Source organism: Thunnus thynnus, chromosome 3 (assembly GCF_963924715.1).
Source record: "Thunnus thynnus chromosome 3, fThuThy2.1, whole genome shotgun sequence".
In the NCBI taxonomy this organism is placed as follows: Eukaryota; Metazoa; Chordata; class Actinopteri; order Scombriformes; family Scombridae; genus Thunnus; species Thunnus thynnus.
In genome coordinates this window covers 10214058-10240432 of record NC_089519.1, presented here as the reverse complement: position 1 = coordinate 10240432, position 26375 = coordinate 10214058, and the positions used below count along the sequence as shown (strand labels likewise).

General features: G+C 39.0%; 1 protein-coding gene across 1 annotated transcript; it reads right to left on the bottom strand.

Annotated features, from left to right (window-relative positions):
• Positions 1-1689: 1689 nt before the first annotated feature.
• chrna6 (cholinergic receptor, nicotinic, alpha 6) lies at positions 1690-25187 on the bottom strand. Its single transcript, XM_067584145.1, has 8 exons — positions 23653-25187; positions 13136-13275; positions 12008-12052; positions 9271-9380; positions 8201-8408; positions 6633-7244; positions 5269-5541; positions 1690-3877 (listed from the first exon to the last, which is right to left on the bottom strand). The coding sequence occupies exons 1-8, from the start codon at positions 23735-23737 to the stop codon at positions 3752-3754; spliced, it is 1599 nt and encodes a 532-aa protein (XP_067440246.1). The 5' UTR covers positions 23738-25187; the 3' UTR covers positions 1690-3751.
• Positions 25188-26375: the final 1188 nt, after the last annotated feature.

Sequence of the window (26375 nt, the reverse complement as noted above, 5' to 3'; positions counted from 1 at the left end):
TGTTACTGCATCACTGAGGCCTCTCCAGCCTCTGGGCTATAGTCATGTGTTTCATGCTCTGATGGCACCATAACTTACCATATAAGAGATTAGCCAGTGAGTCAAACTGCTCTCTGATCTCTTCCAAGTGTGTGTGTGTGTGTGTGTGTGTGTGTGTGTGTGTGTGTGTGTGTGTGTGTTTTTGTTAGCAACCAAGTCTCCCACAAATTATGTTCATGCAACTATTCTGGTTTATGTTCAGCATTCAGCCAATGCAGGAATTCAGTGACATAGATGTTAAGAGAATGCGTGACTGTCATTTTAGTGGTTGGGCGTATATGTGTGTGTTTTCTAGACAGTGTTGATATTTTTATGTTTTAACCATTAACATAATCTTTGCAGATATTAAAGGTGCAGTATGTAGAATTTAGTGGCATCTAGCAGAACAGACTGGGCAGAAATGGAAAATAAAATTCATGAGTATGTTTTAATTAGCGTATAATCACCTGAAAATAAGAATCATTGTGTTTTTGTTACCCTAGAATGAGCCCTTTATATCTACATAGGGAGCGAGTCCTCTTCCATGTTGCAACGCCATGTTTCTACAGTAGCCCAGAACGGACAAACCAAACACTGACTCTAGAGAGGGCCTTTCGCATTTTTTCGCAAGTTTCGTAGGTTCTCCTACATGCTTGAATGGGAGGGGTGAGGACAATGAGTTGCAATCTGCAACCTCACCACTAGATGCCACTAAATCCTACACACTGGTCCTTTAAAGGAATACAGTACAATTAAAAAAAATAGAATCCAGGTGGCTTAAGTACGGCCAAAAGTATGTGGAAAGAGTCCCAAACTGCTGCCACAATTGTTGAAAGCACACTATTGTTTAAAATATCATTGTATGCTGTAGCATTAAGATTTCCCTTAATTAATAAAATACAGGTCCTAGCCCAAATTAAAACAGCCCCAGATCAAAAGTACATGAAAATATGTGTATTTCCTATTTTTCTACTGCAAAATATTATAATATATATATAATATATAATATAATATATGATTTTAGTTTGTAGACAAGGAAAGAAGAACAGAACATAAAAAAGAAAGGGCATGGAAATACTATATCACAGCCCAAACAATGAATATTCTAAGACAAAAGCAATTAGTGTAACCTTAAATAAATACAGTTTTCTGTTATTCAATGTGCCTATTTAAGAATTACGAACTCATTACCAACAGCTGATGCTGTCACTGCAACTTATCAAAGCAATGTTTCACTCTGCTAATGACCGGCTGCCTTAATGATGAGTCATGACCACATTCACACAGTCAGCTCTTTCCATATATATTCAAGGGATTTCATATTTCAAACACTGTATTTTACACACATATGCTACAGCTGCAGGATCGACCCACTGACAGATAAATGTGATTATGTGGCAATGTCATGTACAATGATGCATTTTATCTGAACACTAAAATTACTTCTGAACAGCACTAAAATGTCTGAATTTTAATTAGATGCTGCAACCAGAGGCTTAATTATACCGCTTGTGGCTGATATTTTGTGCACAAGAGCAACAAAAATATCAAAGCAATCCTCCTGTGTAAGTGTGCATGTGTGTGTGTGTGCATATAAAATGCTTGTGTATGCTGTCCTTCACAAGAAAGTTATTGATTTTTTTGTCATTGACTTGAAAAGCTAAACACAGCAAATATTATTCCCTTTATTTGAAGAAATATTGCATTTATTTTAAGTTCAAAACAGTCAGACAAAAGAAAGGCAAAGATAATTTTTTACAAACATTTTTGCTCCTTTCAGCATGAGCTGTGTGTTTCTGATACATCAAAACATAATAGATATAAGCAAAAATGAAAGGGGTGGATGAAATTAAAGAAAGTGAACAGTATTTGTAGTCAGTGCTGTAATCTGAGGACAATATATTTGTCATCAAAGCAATCAAAATTTCTGTCATGCTTGTTTCTTGCATTGCATGTTTGCTCTCAATACTAAACTTAATCAAAAGTGACAAGAAAACAAAAAGGTGAAATTAATAGCCATGGAATTGGATGATAGAATCCGCTCATGAATTAATAAATGTAATGCTATTTCAGGAGCAACTAATCAAGTACCGTTTAATCCAATATTTACCGGGCCAACCAATTACCTAGTGGAACATTAATCAGAAAGAACATTTATAAACACATGGATTCTAATTACAAAAGAGGAACAGCCTGCCCTTATTTGTTAAAAGCACTGTCAAGTGCACCAGAAATCTGAACTCTAATTAGAAATGACACAAAAAAGCAGCGATGGCAATTGGCTCTGAGAGCGAGCAGCTGGATGAATCAGACTGGGGATTGGGTATGACAGTCATTAGTCAGCTCAAGGGGGAGGGGGGGTGGTTGAGTTACATGGCTACTGCAGGGATGAGTTCAGTGTGGTGGACAGTTTGTCTACTGGACCTGGGAAATTCCCAGTTCAATAACCAGGCTGCTGTAACTCCACTGTTTTGGTAGTCTCTACATGATCCCAGCCAAGTTTTGATATACCTCTTTCAAACTATGCAGGAATCAACTTTGCCCTGCAAAGCCGAAAACAAAGTAACTACATATTTCATCAAAACTCAGTTGAGACCTAATTCTAACTTTTTGACATATGTTTTCATTTTGTGGTCATTTTGTTTTATTTTTTGTCATATAAAAATTATATGGATGGATATGGCGATTATATAATCACCATGAAAACACAAATGTAAAATTTGCAGTAACTGCAAAACGGGGTAAGAAACCAAACCACAGTAACTGCACTTTGGCTGTGTAGTTATTGCATTCTGGCTTTATCACTGCCCAGGCTGCAGTAACTGCTTAGGTAAACCCTGGACTCTACAATACACTGTTGCACTTACTCCATTCTCTGCCACAGAGAGACAGTCAACTAGCTTACACAGCTAAAGCAAGATAGCTACACCAAGTCAAAGCTAACTGGTGAGATAGCCATGGCTAGCATTATCTAAAGCTAAAACTAAATCTAGTTATTGATTCTCCCTAGCTGTTACCTGTAACTGAAAACTGTACATTTTAATGGACTGAAATCTTGGTAATTCAGTGAATTATTCCACATAACTAAATGAGGCAGTAACTGAATTTAATCACAATAAAAAATAAAGGCCCAGCTAAAATCCTGCTAAAGCTAACGTAACTATCTTAGCAGAGTAGCAGTAACCACCAGCTCTAATGGAATTCATGCAGTTAGATGTGGTTAAGGTACCGTTAAATCACTGTATTGAATTATTTTTTTTATATTGATTTCAATGTAAATAGAATATTAAAAGTAGACAGGCAGACACCAAGCAAAACAGAGATATACATTTAATTCCTGTGAACTACTGTATGAACTGTAAACAATAGAAGTAAAGTTTATTTTCTTAAACTAATTAAAATGGACAGTAAATCTGAAAGTACAAACTTTGTAGATGCATTTTTAGGTATACTGTAGGTTCTATGGTTATGATTTTTGGGGTAAAATATACAGCTTTAAAAGACATAAAATTAAGGCATTACAACCTTTGTATCTGTTTTGCAGTTCAAACACTTTTTTTCTCTCAACTTCACTGTTTTTGTTACTGCACTCTGCAAAAGACAAAACCAGCACACCAAATAGTTCTTCAGGACTCAAAAGTCTGTCTTCTAATGGGCCAACTGAGAACTGTGAGTTAGTCACTTGTTGAAAATGGTCAACACAGGGTAGCAGTGAACCCTGATTGATTAGCGGTTATGAGACGAAGCCACAAAGCGGCTGGAGGAAGAGGCCCAAGGTTCCCAGGACGCACACGGTCACAAATACCCAAAGGAAGATTCTATCAATCACCATGGCAACGTACTTCCAGTCATCCTCCACCTGTGAGCGGGGGAGGGGCAAACAGTAGAAAGTGTCAGTGGTGACAAATGAAGATGAAAAGTGGAGGTGAGGAGAGGTGTACAGTGAGAGGAAAACAGGTGAGTATAAGGATCTCAGAGGGTGGGAGGTTGTGGGAGTCAGTGGGGTGAGGTGAGGATTACATAGCAAGGATGGAAAGAAGGAAAGACATGAAAAAAGAAGAGGAGAGAAAAAAGTTGAACATATCTTGTAAGCCAACAAAAATTGATATATAATTTACACAGGAGAAAATTACAATGATAATCACATTCAAACCACAGCATCACAAGAAGCGACAGACGTTTTGACAAATCTGATTGAGCCACGAGTTTTGCATATCAAAGGCTTCTTCTCACCTTTGGGAGATTTCACCCACTGTATTTATAACTGACAGAGAAGGAAGGGAGAGCTCTCTACACAAATCTAAAATTATTTGGTTCTAACTTACACTATTGTCAACTTCTGGAGGCAGTTAGGATCTACAGCAATGCTGCCCAGAATCGCAGCATAGCTCTCCAAGGCCAACACTGCATATGTTTTTGCATAAATGCATTATGCATAGATAATGCTTGGTGTGTTTTTGCTTTCCATAAGAAGCTGCCAGTTTATATGGAGTTTCAAAACACTGGAATATTGTTTTTCCTGTGTGACTTGATTCTGAGGTTGAAGCACTCCATTTGGGTTTACAAGTTGCAGGTCCCTCATATAGGCCTTTTTCATGAAAACATTTGATATGTTACAGTAGAAAAACCAAATGTGTACATTTTAAAACTAATGTCTGAACTGAATCTAGCTGCTTCAGTTTCAATGTTCTGCTATTGTGCATGCTGCCTCACTGTCATGGCTTACTGAGATGAATGGAGCCATTGTAACGTTATTAGTAACAGCTGTGCTTTCCCTGCAATGACAAGTAAAAATGTCTGCTGTGAAAAAGACCTATTATCTGACTGCTTGTGTTTCTTGCCCCATCCGACTTCTTTTTAGTGAAGTCACCGCATTCTTATATCTCAACAATTTCCTTGGTGATTATAGTGTTATTATTACTGATAGGAATGACTGCCCAAAATTATGAAAATAAGACCCAAGCTGTAATAAGATAATGATCCTTTAAGATGTTGCTGGAAGTCTGTGGCTTGGTGGAGCTTGCCTAAAGCTAGAAAACAAAGTCTAGCAGTGTCAGAGGGTGTCCTTCCTCCAGACACCACCTTCTAGCGATTTTTTTTTTCAATCAATCACCGAGCCAAGTGTCTGCTAGCAATCTTCATACTTCTGTTCTCCATGATTAAAATTGACAACTTGGTATTTTTGATTTAAGTTCAAATATAAGGTAAATGATATGAAAATGATAGGAAATAAATATAAGAATGACTCACCTCTTTGGCCTTGTTGCGGCTCCTCATGTTTTCAGCTATGTACTTGACGCTTTCAATGGCCTGTTTGATCTCTGGTGACACCACAGAAAAGGCCACCACTGTATTGATGCTCTGTGGACTTAGCTGACGTGTCACCTTCCCCGTATCTGTTGTTTCTGGGGTTTCATTACTATGCTGGCAGGGGCAAGGGCATTTCTTCCCGGTGCAGCCCTCCATGGGTGATAGTTTACTGTCCCCAAACTCCAGACAGTTGAGGGAACCTCCTCCGACCTGCTGGAGATCACAACAAGAGATTGGATTCAGTTTCTGATTCATTTTAAAGTAAAATATTTGGGTCTCTGGGATACATCTCTGGGATCCTGGCAGTGCAAAACTTTCTTTCCAGTGTTTTGGAGAGTAAAACATTCAAGCAGTGCTTCCTCGGAGCTCTTGGTGTTGATCATAAAGGACTTGAATCATACCATATATACTGTGCATATATTGTGTGTGAAAACATTGTTGAAATCAATAGTAGAGAAAAGTTTTTGGTGGATTAACCTGTCAATACTTGCAGGAAGACAGAAGCACAGCAAGGGCTTATAGCATAGAAGAGTAGATGAAGATGGAAGAGACTGTATATGATCTGACAAGCCAGCTATCAAATGGTTAGAAACACTCAGTTTTTTGGTGGATTCAATTCAAAGAACACTTCTCAGAAAGGGGAATACATTTTATATGCTTTAATATGTTTTGAATATTAGGTAACAATTCAGATTCTTCCCTCAACTGTTCTTCCATGCTATACATCTAAGAGATAAAAGAGATGGTGGTTCTCTGTCTGATAGCTGAAACACACTTGATTGATTAGCTTTTAGATGGTATATTGACTTGTCTTTTAGAACTCACCGTAACATTGAGACACAGCAGGAATCACCCAACCACGAAGAAGAACATCTTGCTTTTTTTTTAAGAGGGAATTAAGTAAAAATGATACTATACTAGTCAAAGCCTGCCTCTTTGCTATCATTAATTGAGGCACACCAGAACTGACAAGCTTTTGAAGTACAGTAAACATTTGTTTAGGACTTTAGGACAAGGTGTAGGAGTTAAACTTGACTTGGGATAATTTGGTCTAGACCTAGGGCTTGACTCAGGACTTAATGCCCAAGACGTACTTGTGACTTGCAAAATAATGACTTTATCCAACCTCTGCTAGGACTGTACCCTTCTTTTTTTCAACGGGACATTCTACATAATTTAAATAAATAAGTCATCCGCCAAGATTTCTGTGGTTGATTGAACAGGTCCAGAGGTGACATAAGCGACAGAACCTTGCTCAAGTGGTCAACAAGAGGACTAGATGTTGTGGGATGGGGAACCCTTACCTGCATTAAACTATTCTTCCTCTTCTTCCCTCCTTTCCCTCCTCCGCCTCCTCCTCCCCCTCCAGCTCCTCCTGCCTCCCCACTGCTGTCCAACCCCCCAGCCTTGCTGTCTTCATCAATCGGTCTCCGCATCAACATAATTCTTGGCAGCACTTTGAGAAACACAGAGCGCACCCAACCCGGCATTGTGTGGGTCATTGGCGTGCGGTAGTGTACATTCAGCACGAACACGGTGATGACAATGCTGAGTGTGACAAAGATCATGGTGAAGAGCAGGTACTCTCCAATCAGCGGGATGACCAGCGATGTCGAGGGGATGGTCTCGGTGATAACGAGCAGGAACACAGTGAGGGAGAGCAGGACGGAGATACAGAGCGTGACCTTCTCTCCACAGTCGGACGGGAGATAGAAAACCAGCACTGTGAGGAAAGAGATGAGGAGGCAGGGGATGATGAGGTTGATGGTGTAGAAGAGCGGCAGGCGCCGGATATAGAAGGAGTAGGTGATATCTGGGTATATCTCCTCACAGCAGTTGTATTTGATATCATGCTTGTAGCCCGGAGCGTCAATGATTTCCCACTCGCCACTCTCCCAGAAGTCTTTCAGGTTCACCTACATGATGGATATAAATCTTAAGTCAAAGTCATGTAATGATTTGACACAACTTATCTTTCTTCATAGGGTCCTGTCAATCAATACGATACATATAAGGGTCATGGTTTCAGTTTTTTACAGGTTTTTTCTCTGATAAATATGAATAATGTATGAAGGTGCAAATCAAATTAAAACCTGGATTTCATGCCCACATGTGCACAAATCATGTTGCTGCAAGACACTGATCGCTTTATTTTACAGTAAATAGAGTGAGTAAGAATGATGTTTTACAGTAATGGGAAATAAATGGAAAATGGGGAGAAAATGCAAATTCAGCCACTGATTATGCCACTAAAAAAACTGGCTGGTTGTGTTTTGTGTTCTAATTTTACTTTCATTTGGATTCATATCTCATACTATATATATTTTAAATGTATATTTAAACAGGTACTCCAGTGATGTAGTATTGCACAGATTAATGATTAAAATTGAAGCAGCAAACTCTAATATCCTGACATTTAACTGTACATATTTGTCAAGCTTCAAAAAGGCTAGGTCCTACAATTCCCATACTGCAACTCAATAGTGTCCTAAATGTCCTCGTTTTGCCCCCAGTTTATGACACAGGTTTTTTGTCAAATAGTTGATGTCTCAGTTATTTATTTTAAAGTAACCCTTATGACACCACCATGTCATCATCAGGGTTATTTCAGGCCTTGAAAGCTCCCTACAGAGCTACATAATCCAACTGTGCTCTCAGTCTGAGTGGTGCTCACCATAACAAGTAAAATGACCTTTATGTGTAAAATCGATGGCGTGCCCCTATTATAAAAAAAAAACAAAAACAAAAATAATTATCCCTAAATACATGTAGTATCAGCTGGATGAGTGTAAACAATAAAATAAAATAAAAAATGAATGAGATAATGTAGCTGATAGTTACACCAGACTTAAACACAGTCACAAAAACTGACCTTAGACCCAATAAGTACCAGGTCAATCTTGGCTTTGTCATAAGTCCAAGAGCCGAACTTCATGGAGCAGTTCTGATAGTCGAAGGGGAAGTAGGTGATGTCCATGGGGCAGGAGGATTTGAAAATGGCTGGAGGAACCCAGGTGATGGTACCATCAAACTTAAGCAGAGCCTTGGTCTTATCCTCCACCAGGAAATCACCTACAGCACTGTGTATGAGGCGTGTGTGTGAATAATCAAGCAGAAGTATTCCCATGACAATGAGGCGATATGATACAAACATATGTGGGTTTTGAATAAGACACAAAGGTTTGAAGAAGGCAGAGACGTTAAACAGTGAGGGACAAAGGCGAGGAGAAAATGAAAGTGAGAAACACAAGAGAGGGGAGAAGATAAAAAGGTGAGGTTATGAAGGGAAAGAGCATTAGGATTAAAGGACAGAGGACAATGAAGGCTGCATTATGTCTTATTATGAAGTATATAATTGCTTTTGATTAACATTATGAGACACTATTGTAAGTAGAAAGAAAAAATGCGTCCACAATTATGTGAACTGAAATTGAGTGAATAGAGCACAGCACAAGCCCATTGTCTACGGAACAATAGACAATCCATCAGCATATTTCTGTGTTATTTCAGTATATTTCATCTGTTGCACAGTGTGACAGCTGAGACGTTGACATGACAAGTTTTAATTTTTGGCCAGTTAGGGGCAGTGAACAAACAGTAAACACAATATTGATGTATTCACCTAATAAGGTTGATATGTCAAACATGTTAGCAAACACTTGCCTATTTACACATTTTCATCATTTGAAGTCGAGCTCCTGGTGAAGTTCAATAGTTATTCTCCTTTTATCTCAGTTTTGGTCTCCCCCAACTCTTAAGAGAAATATCAGGCTCATTAGCCATTAAATTTTGCACTAAATGTTCACCACTTTAACACTATCTTGGCAAGTTGAACAAACAAACAATGCTGTCGTTTTTCTGGTGAACAGTCTCTAATAATGTTTGTTGTAATGGTGATTAAGCTAATTATACTGATAACGGTAATGATGGTGACAGGCTCACTTGTTGTAGAGCACAATGTCAGGTCTCCAGATCTTGTTTGATGGAACTCGAATGAACTCAATTCCATCAAACTCAGCCGGCATCCATCGCAGCTTGTAGTCATTCCAAATCTGAAAGATAAGAGGAGACAACCGCTGTGAATAGACTGGGAGTCAACCATCTGTTTTGTGTTTTGCATTGTGCACTGCAGAGAGTATTAGTCACTGGAGACACCCCCCTTCATGGGAATATTTTGAATTACATATTTATACTGCAGGCAAACCTTCCTTTGATGTTATAGAGCCAAATAAAGATATTATAGGAAAAAATCTAATGTTGATGGACTGAAACTCAAGTTTCACTGAGCATTGTGAAACATTTGTGGAGTACTTTCATTGTTTTTTAATTGAAAAATGAGCAAAAATATATTTTGATGCACATCCTCCTGGTAATAGAGCCCCAATGCAGCAGTTCAGTAAGCGAATAATAACATTTACTACAATAGTCACATCTGTATACAGAGCAGCTCAGTGAGAAGGGTAGTATATGAGTAAATAGCTCACTGACAGAAAGGATGAATGTGTTCACTTGCTATTCTATCAACATACCTGCGGGTAACATTTCATGAGCCATAGATCCATTAGTCTTGGCTATATTTGCATGTCATTCAAGATGAATTCATTCATTAGCAAGGTGGATTAATACCCACACGACCTGGGAGCAGTTTAATTAACCACTTCATGCTACACTGGCTTTTCCATTTATCTACCCAGGGAGTTTACAATATGATTGGCTGGAGATATAATTCCTGATAGGAAGAGCTTAGCTTATTGTTTACAAAATACCAGTGATTCTACATTTACCCTCTATCTTCTATTTAATTCAATGACATTCCAGGAATGAGAAAATCACACAGTTCTTAAAAATATGCAGGAATATTTGATTTGTTTTTGTTTTATGCAGTATAACAATTGTGGACAGAATGCTGAACAGCTAGCTAGGCAATCAACACCCCCACCCTCCACCCCTCATAATCAACTAGTAGCTCATACTTTAATTAATTGTGACAGTGGTTGCCTAACAACCTTTCATTTAATAACTCCTCATTCAAAAATAGAGAATGCCCAGAATAGCAGGATGCAGGCTTGTGTTATATTAGCCTTAAATGTGGAAATAGCTATATAATAATAATAATAATAATAATAATAATAATAATAATAATAATAATAATGTTACTTCTTCTAATTAGTGTATTCTTCCATTTGCATTGTTCCATTAAACAGATATTAATGTTTGGATCACATACATCTATGTATGTGATGTAAACATCTATGGATACGCCATCTTAAATTCTATATACCTTTTTTGCCTTTTTATGCTTGCTTTTATATTGGGGAGAAATTTTCTTAAGTCAAGGTGAAGGCTCAAAGAAAATATTAATAACAGTGGGGATGGTCTTATCGTTTAGTACAACATAAGGTTCAGCTCCCCTCCCCACTCCAATAATTTTTGTACAGTCCCTTAGTGTACCTAATCTGTAGTGACTGGCTTATGATGGATAAAAGAAGCAATAAAATGAGAAATAAATGAAAAAGGAGGGAGTCACACTGAAATGGACAAAAGAGGATACAGGATAAAGAGTGGAGATAGAAAGAGATGGAAAAAAAGAACATATTCTTCAGAGGTTAAAGCAAGGAGACAGGGAAATGATTCTTGAATTCTGCCTCTGTTGCGAGCACTTTTTAGTCTATAAATTTACAGTTTAAGTTCTCTTATCCCTCACATAAAAGTAGTCAGTTGCTTGTTTTTTGTGTTTTTTTGTTTTTTTTGAAGTATAAAGTGAACAAATTTGGAATACAGTTACAGAAGGAATCCTCTGCAGAGTTGCTGCAGAACAGATGCAAAAATTCATCAAGGGGAGTGGGGGGAGGAGGCTTTCTAAAATGGCTTCCACTGTAAATCCACTGGCTGCAATTCAGAGTGTTTATCAGTGACTGTGGTGTTGACACAGCTTCTCATTAGTGACGCCCTGTTATAAATAAACAGCCCAGCTTTTACAAATAACAAATAAGGTCGGACCATACAGACCTGTCAATGTATTTTAATTGGAGAGCTCAGAAATCACAGCATCATCTTATCCACCATTGAATCACATCAGCATCCAACAGCTGTTTGGCAACAATTAGACACTGATTTAAATAATGACAATGTTTATAATGTTTATAGCAAGTTTTTGAATGGAAATACAAATTGAGAACAGGGAAACTGAAGGGGAAATAAGGTATCAGAAAGGTAGCACTTCCGAAGACAGAGACAAAATGTGTTTGGGGGGATATCTGGCTGCGTGAGGTCAGGAGTTCAGGGTCTTGGCTATAGATCTGCTGAGAGGCAGAGTGTGACTAACCATAATGCTAACATTGATCACCAACTGATTGCATTCAAGTGTCTTTGTGGGATCTCCTTGTTTTCTTGTTCACTTTGTTGCCCCTCTTTTCATCTTGTTGTGTTTAACATTTCAGTGATGTATGACACACACACACACACACACACACACACACACACACACACACACACACACACACAGGGAGCATGAAACATAGATTGTGGCAAATGATATTGATGTCTGCTTAGTATGTATAGATACAATATGTGCTTATAGGCCTATACATGACCCCTCCTCATTCTCATTTACCTCTGTCTATGTGGGGTTAGGTCAGTAAAAGTGTATGCGTGTGTATGTGTGTGTGTGTGTACTTACATGTCTTAGCCATAAATTTGTTTCCATTATCTGATTCACCTCATCCTGCAGAGAGGCAGAGAAGAAAGACATCTTATTAGGCAGCAGAAATATGTCATTATGTGCGTGTTTGCATGGTGTGTGTGTGTGTGTGTGTGTGTGTGTGTGTGTGTGTGTGTGTGTGTGTGTGTGTGTTTGTGTATGTGTGTGTGTGTGTGTGTATGTGTGTGTGTGTGTGTGTATGGGTGAGAGAGAGAATATTCTATATGTAGTGTTAAAAGAAGATAGAAAAAACTAAGCCACGAATAAAAATCCACAACATTTTTGAAAGAAATTAATCCCTGAAATCTTTGTCCTCTATAGAGCTGGATGATTGACAGAAAAGATCGACTGTGAGTGAGTTAATAATAGATGGAAAGGTTACAGATGTCTCTCCCTCTTAACCTCTCTCTGTGACCCTGATTCAGATTTCATTTGCAGTCCTGTGATTCCCAGAATTCCAAATGAACCACATACATAGATGCATCAGCCACATGTATACAAGCAGACACATGAGAAAATACTGTATGTGCACAGTCACACACATGGTGACGCATTCAGTCAGAGCACGTACGCCCACATGTGCACATCCGCACACTCACCTTTAGAGTAATCTCACCTTGCCGAGCAAGCAGATATAGCTACGTATCAGTTGAGTCTGAAAAAGGCTCCTGCAGGCAATTTTCTCTTAATCTGAGGATTTCCATTCTGATTTGAAAACCTCTTTCACCAGGGGATGTGCGGCACCCCGTCCCCATCATCCCCCCACCCGCGTCAAACTTGTGCAGTGTATAACAACACTGTGTGACATTTTCGGAACCCGTGAAATTGAACAGACTAAATAAAGACTTTTTGCTTTCACTTTTCTCGTTCCGCTGCTTATCTTTCGCCTTTTCTGTTTCAAAGGTTGGGAATATGATCAACATGCTCATTGGAAGACATCTTACAGTTCACACAGACTCAAACATACTGTTGAGAGGATGCCTTAAATGAAACTGCATTTTGGATGCATTGTCAACACACACATGAATCAAGGCACACAGAACTGTATGAAAAGAAGGTGCAAAGGTGCTTAAATGTCTTCAATTCTTGTGCATGTGTAAAGCTTACAACTTTGACCAGCTGTGAGATGGAGACCTCAAACTCCACTGTGACAGGGTCGGAGACGTTCTCCACTGGTCTGATGAACTGGTTATATCTTCTGAACAGCTTTCTGAACAGCCGGTCCTCTGCCTTGGATGAGAAGCAGTCTGAAGGCACAAAGAGGAGCAGAAAGATTGATCAGTGACTGGATAAGTGAATGTGAATGGAAAGAGAGGAAGAGATGAAAAGCGGCTTTAGAAAAAAGTGCAACAAATTCAGCTGAAATCTAACTGTGTCTGAGATTCTGAAAGGCTAACACTGGCGGTGCTAATCAATCACACCCACAGTCCTTCAAGTCAATTTTAAACAAATCAAGTCATGCTACGAATAACGAAGCGAGAGAAAAACTGGGAGACATCATCTTCCATCATCATCCAATTTTGATGCTGCATCTTTGAGTTTGTGGAATCAATGTTTTATGATATTTGATGAATCATCTATTAAAAAGTCTCTTTAGAGCGTAGCTTCTCTGCTCAGATGATCGGACTTAAAAGTCTGCTTTCAACAAATCTTTGGTATGAGTTTTCTGTGTGGCAGAATAGCATTAAACACTGAAGTAAAGAAGCAGAGCAGCCATGTTTAGTCTGAACAGTTTAGGATTATGGCATATATTCTGTTTTCTTTTTCTCTGCAGGAACATTGGTCCTCATACATTAAAATTCTGTTACTGCTGTGATAGCGAATATGAAAAAGGGAGGAAAAAGCTCATTACTTTATTCAGGACACGGATGCCCCACACTGACCTTTCACCTTGGCCTGACTGACACGCCAGTTTTCGTTCTCTCTGCCTCAATATATATCAATTTAGTTCAGTTACCCATGAGACATTTTTCATTACCTCCTGATTCCAAACTCATCACCTGGCTTATAGACCTTCTGTCTTTACAGACCGACACCCACTTTAAGGATTTCCCTCACCATTCACCACCACATTGTTCTCTCGGCTATTACAACTACATGTTTCACTATTAAAGAAACCAAGCCTTAACCTTATTGATCCAACACCAGCCTCTATGACAAATTCCAATAGCACTGAAACCACAGTAGCCAGGGTGACCATTTCCTTCTTGAGCTCAGTGCAGCTCTTCAACCCTGCTGTTCACAGCATGTTATCACATTGCCAACAGAGCCATATTGGAATCCAGTGTGCATTATTGGCATGGCTTGATTTGTTTGTTGTACTTTACAATGACAATATGTCTGTATTTTCCTCTGTTAGCTCTGTTACGTCTCAAAGTCATGGCTAAATGCACAGTGGAGGTGCTGAACTTTGAGGAGAGCTCCAGTACAACATGGAAGCAGTGGATTTAGCCGTATTTTAGGGGAACATAGTTTGTTTTTATGAACATTTTGATACTTATCTGTTCCCTTGTGAAAAGTTTTCACCATTGAAAACCATTGGAACTGACCTGAATTAATCAAGTTCTTCGTAGCCCAGTGAGTAATTACTTTCTGCTTATTTAGGCAGAGGTATGAGCATGCGGTATAATCCCATATTCAAGATATCCTAGAATAGAATTTCATTTAAGCTCAATAAAACTGGAGATAAATCACTGTGACAAGCATGTCCTCTTCTCTTCTTCTGACTAATTGTAAGTAAGTGTTGGCAACTGTGGTGGTTCATCCTGTGTGAGTACATGATTTATTATAATTTACCTAAATATAGGTATGTGCTTGACTAGACTGCTGCTTAAGTGTTGTATACATGAGCAAATTATGAAGGTCCATATTTACTAATTATCCAGGGAGGAACCTACAGTATAAGGCCTGTGGCACAATATGTCTACCAAGTGAAAAATGAACGGCAGGCTATTTTAACATAGTGCAGTGCTGTAGCCTGAGGACAGGAAATGAGGGTTTTTTTAGCATAGGAAGCCCTCACTTGATCTGAGGTTTTAGTTTGTTGTTAGGCACAATGAAACTAGAGGAAGGACTCTGGTACAGTAGGTGAATGATCTCATATGTTGATGAATCATGCATGATATCTTGGATGCTAATTATTGAATTTTGATTCAGTGATCATGCATCTCATTAGTCAGTTTACAAAATCCACATTACAGTTAAAATCTTTGACATTTTCATGAAATCTTGATAGGCCTACTATTCATGGTTGGAATTTTTCTGCATTAGTCATTCAATGTATTTACATTGTGTAAATTCCTCTATATATAGTAGTTTGTGGCGGAGTCCACCGTTCCCACCAGGATTAAAATTATCTTCCAACATACTGGGGTTTCAAAGGAAACAATGCATGAACTGTATATAAACCATTGTTACTGTTTTTAATTTTAACTCAACAATATCATCCTGAGGTTAACGTTGACAGTGACTGCAAAAATGCATTGAGAAAACAAAACCTGGTTGTTTTCTGCATTTTTTGACAGCAGAACATTATTAGAGATTGAATGGAATTATGGGACAAGATGGAGCAGCCACAGTAAGCTGTTAGTTGAGGAGTTGCAGATGACATGTGCAGCATGAAGTCAGATCACGGTTGCTAATGACATGAAGGAAAAAGGCAAAATATTGACTGAACATGAGTTTTGTTTGGCTGTTTATTGTTGTATTTCTGACAAAGACGCTGCTGAAGGAGTGTTATACTGCACTTGCTGTCACCACCAGTAATCATGGGTGTCGCCAAATCCAGCAGGACTTTTTATATTGACTAAGAGTAAAACCACACTGTACCGAGGTTTTGTTGGTTGTGTAAGCTCAGAAAGTTTCAAAGTGAACCATATCAAAGAGATGAGTGGAAAGATCTCCACATGGTTTGCTACCTTGAAGCCAACTGAGTCACGATGGTTATCACTACCAGTGTTTGTAAAGATGATCACCCACTCTTCCTCCTTCAAGACCCCCCCCCCCCCCCTCCCCCTGTGCCCTTAGTTGTCACGCAGAAACCCCACTCACTCCCCATCATTCTCTATTAATATCTAGCTCAATACCATGTTCTCTGCAGGGCAGCTCTCACGGCTGTTGGATGGAGAAGAGCATATGCAAGAGAGAGTTGGATTGGAGAGGGAATGTGCAAAAAGGGACAAAGAAAGAAAGACAGAAAAAACAAACAAGACAATGAAGAAACAAAGGAACTTGGAAGTACAGGAAGCAGAAGTCTACCATTCAGAAGCATTTGTGTCACCTCCAAGACACCAGCAAATTTCGCCTTGAAGTACTTCCATTGTTTTCCCCTAGACACTGTGGTGCCTCTCCTCATTTGACTAAAACCAGATTTAGTTTGGGATAGATGAGAGAAAATCCATTAATTAAAATGATTTCTTCGGAGAAGGCCTTGAAATCCTAATGATGAAACAGTGCTGACCCTATTACATCGAGATCTCTCCCTCAAAGGCAAGAGATAGCCTAACCCTCTTCATGCAGACAACAATGACACCAGAAAATCAACTGGTGCTGAACTCCTGGTGAGAGCTCTCTGGAGAGAACAACAAGAGGAATAAAAAAACAAAATATCAAGACAAGGGAGAGGAGAGGAGAGGAGAGGAGAGGAGAGGAGAGGAGAGGAGAGGAGAGGAGAAGAGAGGAGAGGGGACAGAGTCAGACTGGAGGTAAAGCCTTCTTAAGATGTCACTCCGCAGATTATGTGAATCCAGACTTCATAGCTTTCTGTTTGGTAGCTGCCTAGCATGTGCTAATGCTATGCTAAACAGGGTTTAAAGGGAGCATAGTGACGTGAGACATGATCCAATGTTTAACAAAAAATGACACATTCCAATACGTGATGTTTACAGCAGTATTTTCGAACAAGCGGAATAGAAGGAAGGAAAGAAAGACGGAAGGTAATTTTAATTAAAAGATAAAAGAAAAGAGAAATTAGATGGTCCAAAATGGACTGTCATGGTGCTTCATCTACTTGAAAGTACAATTACAAAGGCAGAGCTGCTCTCTGCTACACGTCCACTCGCTAAACCAGCTCTTTGATCAAAACCGGATCCTACACTCACACGCTCACACACACGTGCACACTCACATACACACATTTGACATGGTCAGATGCATTTCACATTGAGAATCATAAAAGAGCCAATTATGACAGAAAATGAGCCACAGGTTTTACCCACTTTCATCTGAATTTATCACATTTCCATCCCCTCTCTCTCTTTCTCTCAATGTTTCCAATTATTAGTCTACCAATCTAACTCACCAATTTTCATCGGCCGCTTTCATCGCGGAAGGATTAACATATCACATGGCAAAAAGGTAAAAGGGTGACAAATGATTGACATAGAAGAGAGTATATGGAGAAAAATAAGTCTCAATATGATGTATTTATAAATGAATCATGATCACAAATGAATCTTGTTATCCACTACTTACACACCAACAATAAACAATTTGAAAATGGACATTTTGATAAACCTCTCCCCCAGAAGAGCAATTGGTCCAATCTTAGCTTAGCAACTGTTACTAGGCAGGGCAGGTCAGTCAAGCTTTGGATTTCTCCACAGGTTGAAGCGATGTGTAGGCTATGTGGCTATAGTAAGAGAGATACTCCTCGTTTAAGGAGTTTGGAGAGTGTTTTTTTTTTTTCAGCCTTAAAACCAAAAACAAAAGAGCGCAAATATAAGGAATAGATAAAACTGCGTGTTAATGTCCAGATGAAACGGCATTTCGAGAGTATCTAACCTCCGTATCGTGACATATTTCCAAGTGAAACGGGATAGACAGGCGGGACATAATGTTGGGAGGAATTTGATTGGAACGTTTAAAAGTGGGTGTGTCATGATGAATCTTAGTTCTGTGCCGCAAAAAGCTCAAGATTGATTGATGGGTGGATGTCCTGATATTATTGGTTGAAACTGGTTGGTTGAAGCCTACGTAAGCACATATTTTGTTTTACAGGAAGAAAAGATGATTGGATTTTGATATAAAAATACAGAGAAATGGATTTTTGTAATTTTGTGGACATATATTGTTAAATAGCTGCACAATATGACCAGGATGTGATCTAAAATGGTTTAAAAGGCGTTTTTCATTTCATCTCGACTTTAACTAACTAACTAGCTTACTACATATGGATGTACCAAGTAGCCTATTACTTCCAAAACCAAGAAGCTTATCATTAACAAGGTACATTAGTTTGGGGAATTACAGAAATACAGAAACCAGCTGTTTCAAAAATTACAAAAACTTAAGAATGGTAAATTTGCCAAGTCATCATTATAAACTGCATATGTGCCATGAGAGCAGGCAAAGCTTAACAGGCAAAGCAGCAGTAACTAAGGGGTGCAGGGCTCAGTGAACAGTTTATTTACAGGTTGTTGAATCGGCTTGCAAAAACTTTTCAAACTCCAGTTCAAGAATACACGTTGTGTTGAGGTGCTGGTGGAAAACTTTTGTGAATTCACATGCAATTATTAGGAAAGTTTTTTCCTCAAATTATATCGTATATTAAACTGACAATTCCTTGTAAATGTGGTTATTACTTTGTTCTATTCATATTTACAGAGTTTCTGAGTTTAGCATTAGTAGGAAATATCTGATTAGGTTAAGTGACATCAGTGAGTGATTTTTTTTAACATTTTTACATTACACTTTAGTTATGTAGTTTGTCATTATTGGTTGAGATTAAATTTTGATATGACTTCTGTTATAGAACAAAATTACAAAAAGCCAGCCACAATTTATGAAGAGGGAAACCCGAGGAGAGAGGAAAAGACTTTGCAATTACAGTAAAGTCAGTGGCATGTGCATTTAAAGTACTGAAACGTATCAGTATCAATTATTTAACTCAATGTGCAGAATCTGTCAAAACTCACTTAGAAAGCAAGTTACTTCAAATACCGATCCCATGAGATATTTAATGAACCCAAGATATAAAGGTTGGAGGTCAACCTCCCCTGATATTTTTTTTTTTTCTTAAAAGTCCGGAGATGGGTGTCATTCATGATGATGATGGAAAACAAAGAGGGAGGAAACAGGGAGAGGCTGTAGGAGCAGAGTGAAGGGCAGATAATGAGTGATGGAGAAGAGGAAACCATTTTATGGGCTGTCTGAGAGGATACTGTAAGAGAGCCATTTAGCCTTCACTCTCCCCTGAGCATGCTAATGCTTTTAAAAGAGAGAGAGATGTGGATGAAAGAGAAAGTGTGTATCATGTACAATGCTTGTATGGTAAATATTATGCAAAGGAGTAACTGCTTTACCATGAACCGAAATGCTCTGCCAGGAGTTTGTTTTCTTTTTATACACCAATAAAGCTTAGCTGAAATGAGATGAAGTAAACTGACAGAGATTAAATGGTAGAAGGAAAGCAGAGAGAACGAGAGACAGAAGAAAAGGCGGAGATAAAACTGAGTAAGATGAAGCAGAGAGCTGATGACAGCGACAGAACTGGAGAGATTTATGAGTGAGAAAGTGTGGTGAAGGCAGAGGGAAGTGAGAGACAGGTGCAAAGAGCCAGAGAAGATAGGACAGTCTGTGTGTGTTTGTGTGTGCATGTGCCCAGCAAATGGAATAGAAAGGGATGTGTTTGATGCTTTTGACAGCAGAATGTGCCACAACTACATTGTGTCAAAACCTGCAGACATCTTTCATTCTTTTTTCCATTCGTTCTGTTTTCAAAAGACATCATGTTACTAATATACGTCCAATGTGTCTCTATTAAAAGCCTCGTGACATTCACAGAAGACTGCACGCGTATCTCACACGTTCTCATGCAGAACGCAAATGAACTTCTTACACCTTCAAAATGAGCAGATCAAATAGAAAATTGCACATCTTACCCTAAAGGCACACTCCCCAAAAAGTGGGTTACATGAATTTGAACATTTTTAATGTGAGAAAGTCATTCAACCGTTGTAGTCCAATATCTCTTCAGTGGTTTTCCTATTAACTGTAAAAACACACTTTGTCCTGATAAGGTGTAAATGAGACCTTGCAGTGGCCATATTCTTCTCTCTGGGATTCAGGAAATGTCAGTTTAACCTTCATCCAGCCAGAGCAACACTTAAAAATGAGGCGATGTGTCTTCTTTGGGTTAACACACGTGTTTATGCTATTAGGGAAAGTGTTAAAAAGTGAAACCTGTTTTGGAATATGTGGAAAAAATAATAAAAGTACTCTTTTTTGATAACTGATATAAAATATGGAAATAAAGGAATGCTCCCACACTTTATACGCTCTGGTATAATAGTGAAATCTAATGAACAGGTTGAGTGTTCATGAAAGAGGGGGATGATTACAGCGTTGTGAAGCGTGAGGTGTTCTCAACACATTTATCTGTGACTCAGTTTGTGTTTAGCCACGCCCCCTCTGCTCTGTGTTCTGCTCTATAAATGTTACTGTGATATAAGCCCTGGTTAACACACAGCTACACACACACACACACACTCATAAACACACACCTCATCACTGTGTTGCACAGTTCACTGATCAGTCATGCATTCAAATGCATTAAGAGAGCAGCCACTATATGAATACAAGGGACAGTGTCATGAATATACCTACCGGCTGAAGTAACACATTAGTAGTAGCACATTTGGAAACCACCAAAAGCAAAATATATTCGTTATACATGTGTACATACTGTTTACACTCTGTGTGTGTGTTAATCTGTTTTGAAGGAACAGGGGACCTTTATGTGCATATTATGCGGCACGCGTATGAGGCTAAAATTGAAGCTAAAAGTACACATTAGCCTTCCATTCAGCAAAATGTTCATACAAAGGACACAATGTCACAGTTTTGATCAGAGTGATCACAAATTGTGAACAGTCTGTAAGAGCAATGCTAGTTGGTAGTGTATTGTGCTACTAAACATGGTTATGATACACCCCTAGAATAATGACTTTTCAAAAAAAAATTGCTGCTTGGCACATACAGATGGTTAAAGTTAAAGAAATTCACGAAACAGAGATTTGTCCATTGTGCAGGCTCCGATAGGAGTGAGAGCGAGACGGTGAGAATATTTGTGTGGCAGAAGTGTAATGTGACTGTACAGTACACATTTGAAGAGTTGTATCTCAATCTCTAAATTACAAATAAGATTTGTAAGTGTATTAATTCAACTGACCCCTAAAAATGGGTTTATATACTTCTAACTGGCTTTGCCATACGGTATGGGAGAAACTGAACTGCTTTCCTGATTATGATGACTAATATTTCCAAAGAGAGAGATCGAGATGTACGAGGTGGACAGAGCACAGAACTGTGACACCAGCATTGTTGTGTTGTAAGGTTGGGTTCTTAAATACATGTGCTTCAAGTCAGTGTTGACATTCTTAATATTGAACCATGACCTGCAGCCTGTTCCTAACCTTAAACACTTGCTCTGAGTTGTGTAAACATGACCTAAAAACATAGGTTATACTCTAGTTGCCACTAGCAGACATTGTAGGAAAAATAAATGAAATATGCAAAGTTCAGTAGAGTGTTATAATACAGTGTTAATGTTATTTTGAAAATGCAATCCAAACAGCAATACCTTTCTTATTTTCTGGTGCAAATTTGTTGTATATGAAGGCAGGATATAGGAGACAAGGTTGATTATCTTGTGAATTTGTGAATTGTGTGAAATAATTTGTAAATGTGTACAGTACTTAGATTTGTGATCATGTGAAAATCTGTAAATTCACACTAAGATTTGTAACTGTACTAAAATTTGTAGTTGGTCTCAGATTTGTGAATATGTGGAGATTACTTGTCTTTGTAAATATTGTGTTGTAATGTTTCTCTGATTTGTTATTTTGTAAAAGGATCCGTAAATGTGCACTGAGATCCTCAGCATCAGAGTAAATTTTAAAATATATCCACCATAGTTTAGCAAGATAGTCTGCTAGCTGGCTAACATTTGCTAGCTCGCCCTCCAGTAAGTACTAGTGACTTCAGCTCAGCCTTACTTGCCAGATGTTCAGAGATGTTTGGTCAAATGTGAGTACACATTTACAGATTTAGATTCCAGTTCATAGCTTTGATTTAGCTACAAACTCGCCTCATGTGAAAATATTTATAGAGCGAAATACTGAAGACAAGAGAAGAAGAGTGAGAGAAAATAAACACAGAGACACCTCCCAGCCAAGAGGGTCATACATGGAATAAGGAATGTGTGTAGAGGCTGATAAACCATAAAAGAGCCTATCTGCCACCTTGCATAAATCAGATAGCTGCTATTTATGCCCTTGGAGCAAAATGTTTATGTTAATGCTTTGAAATGCCGCTGCATCATTACTGTTTCTGCATCTATTCCACAGAGTGGCTCCAGGTCAGATCCAGGCTCTCTGCTTCAGCTGCGGTCAGTGATTAAGTCAGTGGGTGTATTTCAATAATCACAAATCCCTCATTCCCTCCCTCTCTCCTTCCCTTCCTTCCTTCCCTCCTTCCTTATCCAATCTATTTGAATGTCTTCAGTCACAACAGTTGTCTGTATTGCTCTCTTTCTTGTTTTTTTTTAAGTATATATATGTATTCCCTAACCCTAATCTCAACCACACATTCATAATGTTGACCCCTACCTGACTTTAACATACTCCTAATACTAAACTTAACCCTAAAAACAACTTTTCAACCCTAAAACAGTCCTTTTGAAGAGGTGAGGATCCATCAAAATGACCTCAAAATGACCCCAATTCACAAAAATATCTTCACTCTAAAACTTAAAAAATATACTTTTGTCTTTTCATAAAGAAGAACAGGAACAATCCCACTAATGACAGCAGTTCATACAACTTTTTATTCATACCATAAATAAGGTTATCAGACTTATTCAAAGACACACATTGCTATGAGAAGTTTTTTTTTTTATCAAATGCCTGCAGACGGCCAAGCTCCCCTGAGTGTAAACCTCCTATCTGCCCTCTGAATAAAACAATGTTAGCACAGGCCTCTAACCTACAAACTCTCACCAGCTGTAAACAGGGAAACAGATCCTGTAAACAAATTCTAATCTGTTTTGGTTTCCTGAAATCAGGACTAACGCCGCAAAAACAAAATTTGCATTCATCAAAATTCATTTGCTTTTTCCGGATTCTTCTGCATTTCATTTTTGTTGGCCTAGTTAACACAAAAGCCGTTTCGTGGATGAGACGTATGTCACGATCCTTGAGAGAGAGAGAGAGAGAGAGAGAGAGAGAGAGAGAGAAACATTTTGAATAAGTTTTAATTCATAAGGCAAACATCTAGAGTTTGGCATCAAATCATTTGTCTGTTGTGCTGGTTATTCGGTCATTTTTAAAATTAGAAAACAGAAAAAAGTTGTGAGACTTCTTTGGCTTTTGAGCGCTGGACAGAAACCGCACTACCTTGTTGCTGACTTCTCACGGCTGAAGGAATGAGACAAACTTACTGAAAAGCGGTTCAGGCAACACACTATTCTTCAGCCTAACCGTCACAAATCTCCAAGGTAACTGTCCAGGCACTGACGCGCAAATCTCACACCGCATCCTCGAGTAAACCAAAGGATCTAAAATTCCTCACGTCTCTGAAAGTATCAAATCAGATATATAAGCCTACCTGGAATAAATCATTCTTACCTTGCATCATCAAACACAGGAGAAGAATCAGCAAAGTCCATCTCGCCGCCGGCTGCATCTCTCCCCTGTGTCGTTTGGGGATCATCTTCACTTTCTCTGAAGCAACTCTGTCTGTTTAATCGACGAGAGAAAGAAACAGTGTGAGATGGCATGAAAGCGTGCGTCTCTCCCCTGGTGCCGCCTGTCTCGCTCTGTGGGTGCGCTCCTTCCTGATCTGATCCAAACTTGTCTTGGTTCGTCCCTCCCGTCTGAGCGCAAAGCTCCCCTCTGGCGCATCCATATGGAGTGCACACACAGGGAGGGAAAACCACCCAAACACTTTCTAATAGGCGTGATTTGATTCCGTAGCTGACAGGGAAGAAAAAGATGATTAATTAATACGACTTTGCCACAAAATTCAGGAAGAATGTTCGCCACCAATGTCTGGTAACTAAAGCCAAGTCGCGCCCCCACCACACCCTCACGAGTGTTGTAGTTTTGTAGGTTTAAAGAGAGCAAATATCGTGTAAAATAAACAAAACTCACACTGGGGGAATATTCAATTGTCCCTTACGTTATTTGTGGTTGAGCAAGATCAGTAACCCAGTAATCACAACAATGAAATTATAATGATTTATGATTAACGTGGCTATATCTCGGCAGCAGTGGGCAGCTGCTCCGCTGTCATACCCAGACTCAAGCTGATATAAACGTGTTAGAAAGTTACCATGCTATAAGTGATGATGGATGAAGCTGCACAGCTCATTTCAGCACCACGGACAGCGCTAGTGGGTTTCAGTGAGCTGTCCGTGGTGCTGAGGTGAGCTGCCTACTTATAGTACGTATACTTGCTTTATTTAGAGAGATATTTTACGTATTAATAGCTTTTCACACCATGTTTTGTCGCATAAAACAATAAAATGTAGCAATATATCTTTCTGAAACATATGTCAGTGCGTGATGCGTTCAAGTGCAATTGTTGCATTACTTCAGACTGTTTGCGGTGCTAAATCAACAAAATAAAGGTTAGAGATAGACTAGAGATGCTCTCTCTTTCCCAGCCACTAAACTGCAGCACTGCGCTGTGCCGAGGAGGAAAGTTTAAGTGCTCCGAAATATCGTTTCTGCCTCACTGCAAAGCGCCGCTCGTATTATACTGTAAGCTCCCCAGGTGCATGTTTACTACCCTCCGGATCGCGCTGATTAAGTTTAATTTTAGCCTGTGATTTTCCACGCTTGGCTTGACGTCATCAAACAAAGTAATTAAGGCATAGCCGAGCTGAGCTGAACCGAGTCGAGCCGACACACAAGCTTTCAGTGATTGGTGAAAATAAGTGAACGAGACACAACCGGGGGATGTGGATTGAAGGTGCGTCTAAAACGGGAAAAACGGGACTGTGTGTGTGTGTGTGTGTGTGTGTGTGTGTGTGTGTGTGTGTGCGTGCGTGCGTGCGTGTGTGTGCGCCTGCCTGCAGTGGTGGAAAATAAGTACATTTACTCAAGTACCCTACTTTACTTAAGTCCAAATCTGTTATACTTGTACTCTGCTTGAGTATTTCCATGTCACACTACTACTACTACTAATTTTCAGAAGGAAATGAAGGAAGGACAAAACATATGATAAGCTTCTATAATAGAAAGCATTTGAATATATACTTAAAAATTCACTCTACATCCATCATCTACAACTGTAAAATTCAACTTACACATGAAGTCATCAGTAATAATACATCACTGATAATAACCCAATAAAATAATATAATATAAAAGTATAACACTCACAGTTTCCATTTTTATGAATACTTTACTTTTGCTACTTTAAGTACATTCAGCTGAAATATTTAAGTACCTTTAACTATAAGTAAAAGTTTAATCGTTACTTCTAAATTTGTTCTATTGGTGGGTTTTTGATATACAACATCAGGGAATACGGTACATCAACAACCCACCAACACCAACAAACTACTGAACCATGGTGCCACTTATCCAGTACATGTCATTTAAATTAATTTAATCAACAACATAATGAAAACACTGCAAGATGACACTGGAGGAAACGCTGATGACCTAGTGATGACCTGTGTATAAAATGTTACAATATTTAAGTGAAACAGCTGAAGTGGTGGTATTTTGCCTCGGGTTGAAACTCAACCAGATGTGGCATGTGAGATATAAATATCCACTGAATGTATGCACTATAGGTGTGTGTACACTAGTGCTTCTACCATTACATATACACGCACTTTATGTTAAGGCCTCCCTTTTTCCCTTCAGGCCATATCACCAGGATAAACACAATCAACCTTCAAAACAACTTATTTCCCGACCAAGTGTTGTCACAACAATCAGTATCCCCTCATTTCAACACAAGTTAAACCATCAAAACATGGCGCCTTTCTCCTTCTCTTCCTTTTTTAGCTATTGGAAGGAGGTTTGCCCAGTCTAATCCCTGCAGACATGCGCTGCATAAAAAGAAGAAATACAGAATAAGCACAAGGGGGATAATGTGTTTTTGCTGTTGCTGGTGTTGCCATCTGACAAGTGCTGAGCTCACAGCGTGGCGCCATGACACGCTTGTCTTCGCCAGTCTTATTAGTGAAGCAGTTTAGATGAGGAACTAGGTGAGAATCAATGTTTCTGCCAGGACTGTTTAGCTCGATGCACCATAGCCTGTCCAGCTGCTCTGCCCGCAGCAATGTTTAATTCATGTTTTTCGTAAAAGCTGGATGTGCTGACTCCAGAAG